The 12,163-nt window shown below is 45.7% G+C and overlaps 1 protein-coding gene across 6 annotated transcripts; it reads left to right on the forward strand.

Moving 5' to 3' along the window:
* Positions 1–295: 295 nt before the first annotated feature.
* On the forward strand, positions 296–11,938 carry LOC307075353 (uncharacterized protein). Of its 6 annotated transcripts, none has more exons than XM_079735917.1 (10): positions 296–669; positions 1,454–1,735; positions 2,718–2,969; positions 3,857–3,940; positions 4,847–4,888; positions 5,297–5,329; positions 9,235–9,270; positions 9,531–9,554; positions 9,899–9,942; positions 10,065–11,938. In XM_079735917.1, exons 1-9 carry the CDS (start codon positions 606–608, stop codon positions 9,925–9,927), a joined length of 846 nt encoding a protein of 281 aa, XP_079592043.1. In that variant the 5' UTR covers positions 296–605; the 3' UTR covers positions 9,928–9,942; positions 10,065–11,938. The 6 variants fall into 6 exon arrangements, 5 of the variants coding, with proteins under 5 accessions (XP_079592043.1, XP_079592042.1, XP_079592044.1 ...); XR_013811844.1 differs by having other exon boundaries at positions 301–669; positions 9,899–10,038; positions 10,090–11,938; XM_079735916.1 differs by having other exon boundaries at positions 302–669; positions 9,899–11,938.
* The last annotated feature ends 225 nt before the right edge of the window (positions 11,939–12,163 follow it).

Raw genomic sequence — 12,163 nt, forward strand, 5'->3', positions numbered from 1 at the left:
TGAACTTTGTCTGCGCGTTTGATTAAAAGTTTAAAAGCATTGCACTCTGCTGATACACTGTTAAGTGTCTAGTTTATTTTAGTTAATATCCTAACGGCGCCTCCAAACGACGCGTCACGCGAGTATGTTTTTTTTTTTTTTTAATGTTGTTTAGGCCTACGCTTTAGAAAAGACATGCATGTGCGGGTGCACTGCGCGCGTTCATGAATGTTCATGTTTGCCTCCCTGGTGACCTCGGCCAGGGAACCGCTACTGGTGCCTACTCTTATCTACAGTAGTCCACTCTTATCTGCCTCGCGCCAGGAGATCCAAGCCCCGTCTGATTCTCCGCCTCCCTACTATTGTTTATGTATAAAATATAGAAGACCTGAACGTGTGGTCAAATGGGTGCGTATTTGCTTCGCTCAAATAAAAAAGTGTCGCTATCAGGGGGTAGTTCAAAACATCCGTTGAAACCGAAAGTATCGACGGAACACGGAAGGCTCGGATCTTAAGTCTCCATTGTGAGGAACGAGGCGTAGGCTGACGGCATGCGCTCGGGTCGTTTTTAATAGAAGTACATTTTTAAAAGTTGAATTCATCGCTTTTAGTAAACCGACGAAGACATGAAGTTATCCAGTGCTCTGTTATTGTTGACTTCATCCGTTCTGGGAGTCAGACCCTCATATGGTAGGTGGCTGCGGCAGCACACTGAGCCACTCCTCAATTCCTCGCACTCATCCTCACACAACATGCGTGACTTTTAAGAGGTTATTATGTCGTTATGTTGGTGATCATACGGATATAAGGGGTCAAAGAGAGAGAGGGAGAGAGAGGGAGGGGGCATCAAAGATGCCCCCTCCCTCTATTTGCTTAGTTACGTATGATGCAAGCGCGTTGGAACGAGCCCTCCTGGAACCCATAGAGAACCCATACTACCCATAGAGAACCCGTACATACTGCGCCCCAAACCATAACATTTGACGACACTGATTGGCGAAATATTTACTTTTTTTGCATAGAAACCGGGACTTAACCATTAACCATTGTCTTAAATTCCAATCGAGTAGGGCTGAATGAACTGGAGCCCCGGGAAGACAGCCGATTGGCTACTACACCAAAACATAAACGTTGAACGTGAAACGGAATGCAAATATTTTTCTAGAGAGTTCTAAACACATTCTAAAGTGAATTTATTATTTGCATGTAATTAACACAGATTATTTTTCAAAATTAGGAAGATTATTGTTATATTAAATAACAAATAAATAACAGGCAGGCAGGTCGGCGGGAGGGCGGCGCCCCAGCGCCCTCTATGGACGAGCCGCCACCATGCAGCGTGGGTCATCCTCTTTGCACCTGCTGGCCTTTGGTGTCACACAAATCCACGTTTGTCATGAATGAGCAATAAGCATGTCAGACTGCGAAATGTTGTCCAGTTCTCCGCGTAACAAGTTTTTGTTTTTTTTTGTAGGAGAACCTAAACATTTTGAAGTGGGTAAAACGCTCACCTTGGAGCCAGTCCTTTCCACTGTTGAACACCCAGTCACCAGCATCAGGTGGAAATTCGGCTCTGACTTGGTCCTGGATTGGTATCCGAGCAGCTCGGTATACTATGGGTCATTCGAAGGACGCACAACGTTGGATCCACAAACCTTGCGGTTGGACATCAATCGTTTGACCTTGGCTGATAGCGGACAGTTCTCCTTGGAGACGAATCTTGGAACAGTCGAGACTTATGAGGTTAAAGTCATCAGTAAGTGTGTGTGCGTTATGCTCGTACATTTGTGTGTTTGTGTGTCGGTTAGTGTGAGGCACAATTTTTTTTTTTTTTAGTTTACAAAGTAAATAGAATAGGACTTTATTGTCCTATAGGAGATGGGATATTAGGATGAAATGTAACCAAATCTTCTGCTTGCCTTTTGCAATTATATGAAAAGTAGTTTTAAAAATGTCTATTTGAAATGTTTTGCCATTACAAAAAGCTCATGTCTGAATACCTACCTTAACAAATGTACAGGGTCAGCACAAAACACTACATACAAACACAGAAGCACCAGTTCATCACGTCTTATTACGTTTTGGACGTGTTGCGTTTGGCCGGGGGGGGTTAACACTCTTAAAGCTTAAAACTCCATGCAGAAAGGGTCTTGGGTCCTTCACTAAGCCCCTAGCTTTCCTGTGGACAGAGGTTTTATCATCATTCTGACATGGTGAGATGTGTCATTGTACTCCAGGGGTCAGGGGGGCTTGGACGTCCTCTGTTCCTGTGTTTCTTTTAATAAAATTTGTTTATTTAAAGGATCACCATTAGCTGATGCCATGGCAATCAGCTAATCTCCCTGCGGTCCATACCTGACCTACTGTGTACATACTCCACACACTACATCCGAAAAACTTCAATTGCACTAATATACATTCATTTACACCAATATAAAACGAATGCAAAGGTTACATTGATATTAAAAAATACTACAAATAAATAAATACATTCATATTCAAAGCCGGTTAACACTGATTATACAATAAGATAGATGATATTTAAGAAGAATCAGAATTATAACACTCATATGGAGCAGAAGACAACTATGACAAACTAGCCCTGAGTTATACCTCATCTCATACATGTCAATAGAAATGCATATTCTTTTTGAAGGATGATTTATTTGTTATAAGGGGTCAATTATTCCAGTTGGTTATGGCTCTGTAAATGACCAGTGTTCTTTCTATATGACCAGAGCTCCCTCCGAAGCCCCGTGTAACGACAACGAAGAACTCTGAGGGCGCTCCTGCTCTGAATTGTACCGCGGACACCCAGGATCTGGGACCGGTCGACTACGAATGGAAAAAAGATGAAGGGCCGTGGACCAAGGGTGACCAGCTGATGGTTATGACTCCTAAAACCTGTGATAAGTTCTCCTGCAGGCTGATCACGCCCGTGAGGCCCAGTGAAGCCAGCGATCGCTTTCTCAACCCACTCTGTGAACCAGGTATGTGCCTAGTAGACGGTTCAAGCATAAATATTTTATTTATTTATTTAAAGGATCACCATTAAGGATCACTTCCTGTGGTCCATACCTGACCTATTGTACAAACACAACACACTACATGCGAAAACTTCAATTGCACTAATATAAATTCATTTACATCAATATAAAGCAAATGCAAAGGTGACATTGATATTAAAAAAATACTACTAATAAATGAATACATTCATATTCAAAGCCGGTTAACACTGATTATACAATAAGATAGATGATATTTAAGAAGGATCAGAATTAAAACACTCATGGAGCAAAAGACGACCATGACAAACTAGCCCTGAGTTATACCTCATCTCATGCATGTCAATAGAAATGCATATTCTTTTTGAAGGATGATTTATTTTTTATAAGGGGTCAATTATTCCAGTTGGTTATGGCTCGTATGTATCTTTATACATTTTTTTTTATCGTATCATTATGTGTATGCAATTTTCCTCCAGGGTTGCATCGGTGCCAGTAGAAATAAAAAATAAATACATCTATGGGTTGTGTCCAAACAATCTAATGGTGGCGTCTAACATCTCTTAATGCGTAGCGGTTGCAAGGCCGGTCAATATGTTAAGGGGCCGCGTAGCACGTTTCAGTTGTACTCTTCATATCCGGCAGCTAGGTGGATAAGGTCTGTTACCTTGTTTTAGTTTGTGCTATCACATGGAAAGAAACGCAGAGAAGCCTAACTTATCCAAAGTGGGAGAACAGAACAAAGAATAATTTCAATGAGTGTTGGTTGCAAACACATCAATTATGAGACAAATTATGTGTATTAACGTTGTGTGTTTGCATGTTGATGCCATGATGGTAACTTTATGTATTTCCATTTTCTCTCATTGCAGGTCCTATTTGGTGGAAGGTACTACTAGGCATCGCAGTCCTGCTAGTTGCTGTAGTTGCAGGGCTAATCACTATGGTCTATAAGTGTAAGTATCCATTCATCAACCTTTTCTCTATATAGTTACAGATATCGAGAGATATATAGGTCGAAAAATATAAAGGTATGGATATAGTTGGAGGGGTAGGTATAGATATACAGAGATATGTATAGATATTGATATAGATTAGAGATAAATAAGGATATAGGCATTAAGGCTGCAACGGTTCTCAAACAGCGATCGATCCGTGATGCAAATGTCCTGATTCGCGTTTCCGTCCTACCGTGTTGTGGACATGAAACTGTATGTTCTATGTCTCCGCCAAACGTTCCTCTCTGCCCCGAACGCACGCGGCATAACCCTCCTAATATACTCGTCACTATGAGGAACACCGGCGGTGAGGTGTGTGTGGACGTGTAGAGCTCTGGGAAGCCATTGATTTTGATGTTTGTGTCCGAGAGAGGGTTGGGCTTCCCGGACACCTATAGTACAACGCTAAAGTCTGTGTGTGGATAGTGAAGATACAACTAAAGTATCACAAAGTTGCCGTGGTTCGTAACCATGGGGATAACCCCCTCCATTATAGACCTGTTAACCCATCACCCAGCGATCACACACACACACACACACACACACACACACACACACACACATACACACACACACACACACGCACATACACACACACACACACACACACACACACTGATTGGCTGTTATGTTACGTCCCTCAGGGAGTGAACGCTGATTGGTATTGTGGGAGTTGTCGTCTTCAATCCACAAGTGCCAAAAAGTCATTGTCTGCATTTTCTCGGTCAAGAAGTCACCTTATTAGAAATTTATGTTACTATTCGACTACATATATGACCCACTTTCAATACAGATTCATGTCTCCACCGGTGAAATTGTCCTTTAAGTCTCCTCAATGTTGACATAAGTTTTCTCCTGACCCAGGTCCAGATCATCCATTTTCCATATGTTTAAAGAAGTGGATGCGTGAGTGTTCTTTGGTCAAATGTATATCTACACCCTATATATATGATCTAGGGCACCCCCAATTCCATTAGTTGAAATAGTGCCTGTTGGCGATGTTCAGTTCATCCTAGGGCCTCTGTTGAACCCTTTAGTTGTGTAGTGTTTCACTTTGGTTTCCTGATTTGGATTATTCCTTCATGGATTTCTATGACAGCTATATGTGTATAAGAGCATGTCAAGTATATTGCATGGACATTTTCCTTTGATTATTTGTAGTGAAAACAAAATGGACTCCACACCATCGAGCCCTTTACAAAAGGCCGACTTTTCAGACCACTGTCCGGCTCAAGTTGATACCTGTGAGAGGGTGGTCATTCTTACCACCGTCACGGTAAAACAATGACATCTTGTTCTCTGGTTTCTCCTCAGCTTGGATCAAGAAAGCAAACGGTGCACGCGAAGGTCAGTCACTGTAGTAACCAAGAAATAACTGAAATGCATGAATGATGATTGGGATTTTTAAACAGAAGAACAAATGTACATATTGTTTTATTGTTATTCTGCTGGTTCCAAAATGTATTGTTTTCGCCTGACCTAGGACCAAAAGACAAAATGGACACTGCAGGAGGTCATGTTTAGGAGCGCATAGCAAAGAAAAGGTTACATTTATCACCACTAGCTTGTTATAGCACTGCTAACTATAACTAATACTATAGGTGAGGCAAAAACAAACTTTCTCAAAGGACACAACTGAGGCAACCTTCCCTTTGGTTAATAGGTCATCTGGTTGAAAGACCTAGAAACATTAGCCAATGTTAATCTTATGGCCGTTTCGACCCATTTGTAAATGTGCACGAAGAATTCTACCATGTCCACAAAGCCTCTTTTCTGAGCTCCAGCTCCTTTCTCCAAACGTGAGAGCGTAGGCGGGCGGGCTGAACGATTTGGGTAAATAATCGAATTATGTTCTATATTATTCACTAAACCAAAGCTATGAATCATTCTATAGTATGAACAACACAACAATGGAAGCAGTTAACATATAAACTGTTATTTCGTTTAGGCCAGGCCTTTGTGTTGAGGTGAATTGATTTTATAACATCTTTATTTAACTATTGAATTTTAAAAGAAAAGTAAATACAAATCTTACTGATCTCCAGTCAGTAACTGTAGCAAATCCCCACAATAATAATAATAATAATAATAATAAATATCCAAAAGAATAATAATAATTGAAAAAAAAAAAAGGGTTACTTTTTTTATTAATTGCGTTCCATTACATCGCGATGTCGGTTTGAATTCGATAAATCAGTCAGCCCTAGTGAGCGCTACAAAGATCACAGCGCCAGTGTCTTTTCAGAACGTTTTGCTTTTTGCTGATCCTGGCGCTTCTGGCTGAACAACAAACTAACCGTTCAGCATCACCGAGCATTAATCACATGAAAAGAGATTATGTCAACTGTCACAAACATTTAAAAAGGCAAAGAGTGGGTTGTTCCCTATACTTGATACAGTCACTTCATTAATAATGAAATGTCTGCATGCGCTGCTCATCACTCATGGATGTTGTGGCATCCCGCCGCTGAACCTCGGACCGGGCGGGTCCGAGGACACGCAGTAGACGGGATTTACCGTCGCCACCCTCCAGCCGGCGACAGAGAGCACCACGTCTCTCCCCCCAATCAGCGCGATCGGGGACAGCTGGCCGGAGGAAGGGAAAGGACCAGGAGCCGGCATAAAAGGGGCACCAGACCGGGCGAACGGGAGAAAGTGACACGGAGGGAGTACGCGCTAGACCGGGAGAAGGGCGAAGCGACACGGAGGGATTCCGCACCACGCCGGCGATCTAGAGGCTCACGGAGACCCTAGCACGAGGATGCAGACTATTATTGTGGTTGAATAAACGCCGACTGCGGCTTAACCCTTACTTTCTGTGTGATTCCTGCCGGGTACCTGACACTCGGGGAAACGGGTTGCCACATATGGTGGAGAATGCAGGCAACTCGACCACGCTACGGGCCGGTGTTGTGAGGGAACCCCCTTTTGCCGGTATGCAGAACCCGGATGGGACCGCGGCGGCGCCCGCCCAGCAGCAGCAGCGGGAGACCACGGAGAGTCTGGCCCTGCTCTACGAGGCCGTACTACGGCTCGCCCAGCTCGCCGTCCACGCCGCCCCGACCGCCGTCCACGCCGCCCCGACCAGCCGGCTCACCGAGCTGGGACCCGACGACGACGTGGAGGCGTACCTCGAGGCATTCAAGCGGACCGCCCAGAGGGAACGCTGGCCAGAGGAGCAGTGGGGCCATATTGTGGCCCCGTTCCTCACCGGGCCAGCCCAGCAGGCGTGCCGGGACCTACCGGCGAAGACCGCCCGGCAGTACCCGGCCCTCAAACAGGCGATCCGGGCCTACTACGGAAATTTTTTCGTGAGGGAACGCCAACCAGCAGCGGCGATACGAGGCAACGCGATCCCTCGGGGAACCCCAAACCAGACCGTGATGCCGCCAGAGACGACGCAGCCTGAGATGAGGCCGCGGGAGACGAGGCCGCGGGAGGCGGGGCCGCGAAACGAGCCACGCCGGCAGCAGACGCAGCCATGCATGCTAGCGACCTGTTGGGCACAGGGGAAATTAGGAAGCCCGACCATACCGGCGCAGGTAATGAACCGGGACACGCAGGCCCTCGTGGATACCGGCAGCGTGGTCACTCTCCTTCGCCCCGACTTGGCGGGCGGGAAGGAGGGGGCACCCATAGAGGTGGCCTGCATACACGGGGACACCCGGACGTTCGGGACCTGCCACGTCGTCATCCGGACCCCGCACGGGGTATTCACGACGTGGGCAGGGATCGTACCCCACCTCCCAGTGCCGCTGCTAATCGGGAAGGACTGCCCGATCTTCCACAGGCTACAGGACCCGGCGCGTGAACTCCGGAGCCGGAGAGAACCACCCCGCAGAGGGGTGAGGGGAGCTCGACAGGCCTACGGGGCCACCAGGCTTCCGGCGTCCCCCGGAGGGCGAACAGAGGAAGCTGCTCACGAAAAATCTAAGCCAGCGCCGTGCTAGGCCAGCCCGGCCGCGCCTGAGGCCGGGCAGGAGGCCTCCGGCGAGGCCCGGCCCCTGACCGAGGACGACGTTGACACCGAGCCCACGACAGAGGCCTCAATCCAGGCCGATGAGACGTCGGTCGAGCCCCAGCCTGTGTTGGAGACGGAGCCCGAGGCAGAGGCTGAGCCCGCGGCCTCACCGGAGCCAGAGGCTGCGGTGCTGCTCGAGGCCGACCCGGAGGCTGACGTCGACACCGAGCCGGAGGCAGAGGCAGAGACGGAAGCGGCAGAGACGTCGATCGAAGCAATGGACTCCTCTAAAGAAGCTGAGGACGATCACCTGTCCGTGTCGATCCCCAACGAAGACGCCATCACGCTGGACGTGGATGGGGACGACCTCCTGGAGACAGGTAAACATGTGGAACTTCCAGATCCCGACAAGAGCTCTGACGACCACCTGGTCCCCTCTGGACCCACGGGCCACGATGATGACGACGACGACGACCTGATGGAGGAGGTGACCAAGGACGCCGGCTCTAAGAAGGCGTCGACCGCCAAGCCGCTGCAGCGAATCATATTGGACCACGAGTGTGCCTATCAAGCCCAGAGCCTGTGGAGGGGGGAGGGAGGTCATCCTGGTCACCGACCACGCCCCCCTGAAGTGGATGGCCGGAGCCAAGAACGCCAACGCCGATGCCCCGTCACGCCGGGATGCCTGCCTGAGCGGGTTCACCGACGACCAGAGGCCTGAGCAAGCGGTGGAGGAGTGTGGCATCCCGCCGCTGAACCTCGGACCGGGCGGGTCCGAGGACACGCAGTAGACGGGATTTACCGCCACCACCCTCCAGCCGGCGACAGAGAGCACCACGTCTCTCCCCCCAATCAGCGCGATCGGGGACACCTGGCCGGAGGAAGGGAAAGGACCAGGAGCCGGCATAAAAGGGGCACCAGACCGGGCGAACGGGAGAAAGTGACACGGAGGGAGTACGCGCTAGACCGGGAGAAGGGCGAAGCGACACGGAGGGATTCCGCACCACGCCGGCGATCTAGAGGCTCACGGAGACCCTAGCACAAGGATGCAGTCTGTTATTCTGGTTGAATAAACACCGACTGCGGCTTAACCCTTGCTTTCTCTGTGATTCCTGCCAGGTACCTGACACTCGGGGAAACGGGTTGCCACAATGTATAACAAGAAGCTACCGCTGTGATGTGGAGTTAGAAGCTAATGAGATAACACAGGAAAGAAAGAAAAAATATATATTTATATATATAAAAAATGTTTGTTTTGGTATAATTAATTGTTTCTGTGGTTTCTCCTCAGCTTCTAATGGCAGTACGGAAGGTCGACCCAATGCAGGTCAGTCGTCCTTGAAACCAAAGAAAAAAAGATGAATGAATGACACATATTTTGTACTTTAACATTAGTTTAGTTTTATTTATTTGTGCAAGATAAATGAGACTAAAATAGCAAACAAAAATGCACATAGACATACATAAATGCACTGGTGGGACAAAAGAAACCCCAGAGGACATTCTATTCATATTCCTCACTTTGTAAGCTGTCGTTAACCATAGCAACAGTCTTTAACAATGTCATTTCTCCCCTTCCTGCCACAGTTTTACTCCAGTCTTTATCACCCGGTGAGTCTCCGAGTTCTTTGTGACTTTGGAAACAGTAAAGATGGCAATTTACTTATTGTTAGAAATATTTTTTTCACGTTTTACAGAGCATGCACATGTTTGTTACCCACTGTGAAAGAACAAGGTGGTATACCATGAAATCATTAAACAAGTGTAAAAATTCTCAAGTTAAAAATTTAGACTGGAGCAAGCTTGAAATAGCTTATCTTCTATTGTAGACAACTACTGGTTAGAATTGAATTATCCAAATATGGAAACGAAGTAATAACTTGATTACGTGTTTAACAGTAATCAAGTCCAGTGGCTTTTAGTGCTAATTGCATGCGTTTGTGTGTCTTTCACAGTCACTGGGGATTCGGAGTTGGGGAAATGAATGATGAACAATGAGGTCACTACAATCACGGAATATTCTGGCAATTAGCCACCAAAGATCAGGCACATCGATGTCTGCTGTGACACACGTGTGGTCTTGGCTGAAAGTGGACACTGATTGCCTGTTTTCCCACACAGGTGGAGTAAATTTAACCTGACTTCGCCAGATGGATTGATTCGCATTTGCTCAGCTTGATTCACATTTGCTCAGCATATCCATCTGGTAACCTTCCGTTGGAGAACTTTTGGGAAGGGGTGAAAATACTGGCAAGCTGATTGGAAACCATCTGTCTATCACCACCTATGTTGGTGATAGACAGATGGTCTATCACCAAGGGCGTAGGAACCGGGGGGGACGGAGGGGACGTGTCCCCTCCAATATTGGAGACAGGCACATTTGTCCTACCTAAAAATTATACCAGGGGGAGAAAAATATTTTATTTTATTTTGAAAGCGCAACACAGCGTCTTGTCACCGCTTCTTATTCTAAGAAACTGGATGATTGAGCGTGCAATTAAAGAATTGATTTGATATTAATCAGTTCATTACTGCCATTCAAAATGTGTTTTCCTTTACATTTACAAAAGTATATTTTTAGTAGAATAAAATATATTTGTGAATTTTTTCAGTGTAGTTTATATATGACATATTTCTGTTCAAACCATTAACGGATCTGTCAGGTTTCCGATATGTGTCCCCCCCAATTTTAAACTCATTCCTACGCCCCCGTCTATCACCAACTATGTCAACAACTATGTTGGTGATAGACGGGCCAAATCAACCAATCAGATCAATGAAAGCCGCCATGTTGTTTAGACTGAACAGTCGCTACTCGCTGCGTCACACCAAAACCCGCCTCAAAACCAAGGCTGATTGGCCGGTCATTTAGCATCGGCTCCAAATTTTCTCCATCGTAGGTTACCAGACTGATCTGCGAGTGAATGCAATGGGGCTCGCGAGATCAGGATGCTCTCACAAGGCTAGTTAATTGGCCTTTGTTACAAAGTATTTGCGATGCTTCTTATTTTTTAAATATATTTATGTAGCTTGCTGTTTTTATATCGATTTGTCGTCCTGTCTCGTTCAAACTGCATCAAGTACAGCTAACTAGCTTCCTCAATCTTCCTCCTTCCGGCGAGGTAGTGCTACTGTTATAGCCTGTATAGCCTTTGCTATTCACCAGTTTGTGTATATAACAATAAATGAAAAGTGCCCCACTGCTTGCTCTGTGAAGCTTAGTGCCTTTAAGCCAAACGGCTGCTTAAATGATTGTGACTCACTGCTATTTTTTTTATAAACATGGCATATTAATGGTAAAATAAGATGTTTGTGATTAACTTAAGTCATTCTGTATTTGGTTTCATCTCAGTAAAGCCGTAAACCAGATTTCAAGGATAGATTTGCAGATTGTTTTATCATGTTTCTTAATATATTGCACGGCAGAATCAGAAATATTAAATTCCTATTTTCTTTTTTTTGTAAATACCATTTAATAACAAACAACGGTTCAATTTAATTGTAATCAAAAATGCAGCGAATATTTGGATATCTGTGTGTGAGTGAGTGAGTGAGAGAGAGAGATGTGATCAGATGTATACATACTGTCAGAGCCCGTCTACGGAGAGCCTTGGCACTCTATTGAGCCCCCTTGTATCGAACTTGGTTGCAGTTCCATTAGAATTTCACTGGGAGAGGTCGCCTGAGTGCAGATTGAATGGGGGTCAATGGGGCTAGACGGCTAAATGTATCTCTTTCACCTGCTTGTGGAAGTATCGCAGAATTTAGTGTGAGGTTTTTCCGGTCCCCTCTACTTCTGGCTGTCGGCCGTCCTGGGAGTCCTGGCTGGTAGTTGGTTGTTTTGTATAACTGAACCGAGCCTCTCTCCGCACACACGTTGTCTGACTATGATTTCACACTTGAACATGTACGCTACCAGCTTATATCGATGGGTGGGTGACATATAAGCCCGAAAAAAAGGTTGCAAATAAATAATCAAATATAAGACATGTGAATTATTGAGTTGCATTGTAATGATTCTTATATTTCACAACATGTATGTGTTTTTTGATAATTATCATTGAAAGCTGTATTTATTCACCAATTCGTTGAGTTTGTGCCCAATATTGTCATATGGTGTGACACGACATTTTTTGTATTTAAAGCTAGGGTGGGTAATTTTTTTACTGTGATATTTGGCAAAACTGTCATAATAGCCAGTCAGCTATATGTAGGTGAAG

The sequence above is a fragment of the Pollachius pollachius genome (genome assembly GCF_949987615.1).
Source record: "Pollachius pollachius genome assembly, chromosome: 4".
In the NCBI taxonomy this organism is placed as follows: Eukaryota; Metazoa; Chordata; class Actinopteri; order Gadiformes; family Gadidae; genus Pollachius; species Pollachius pollachius.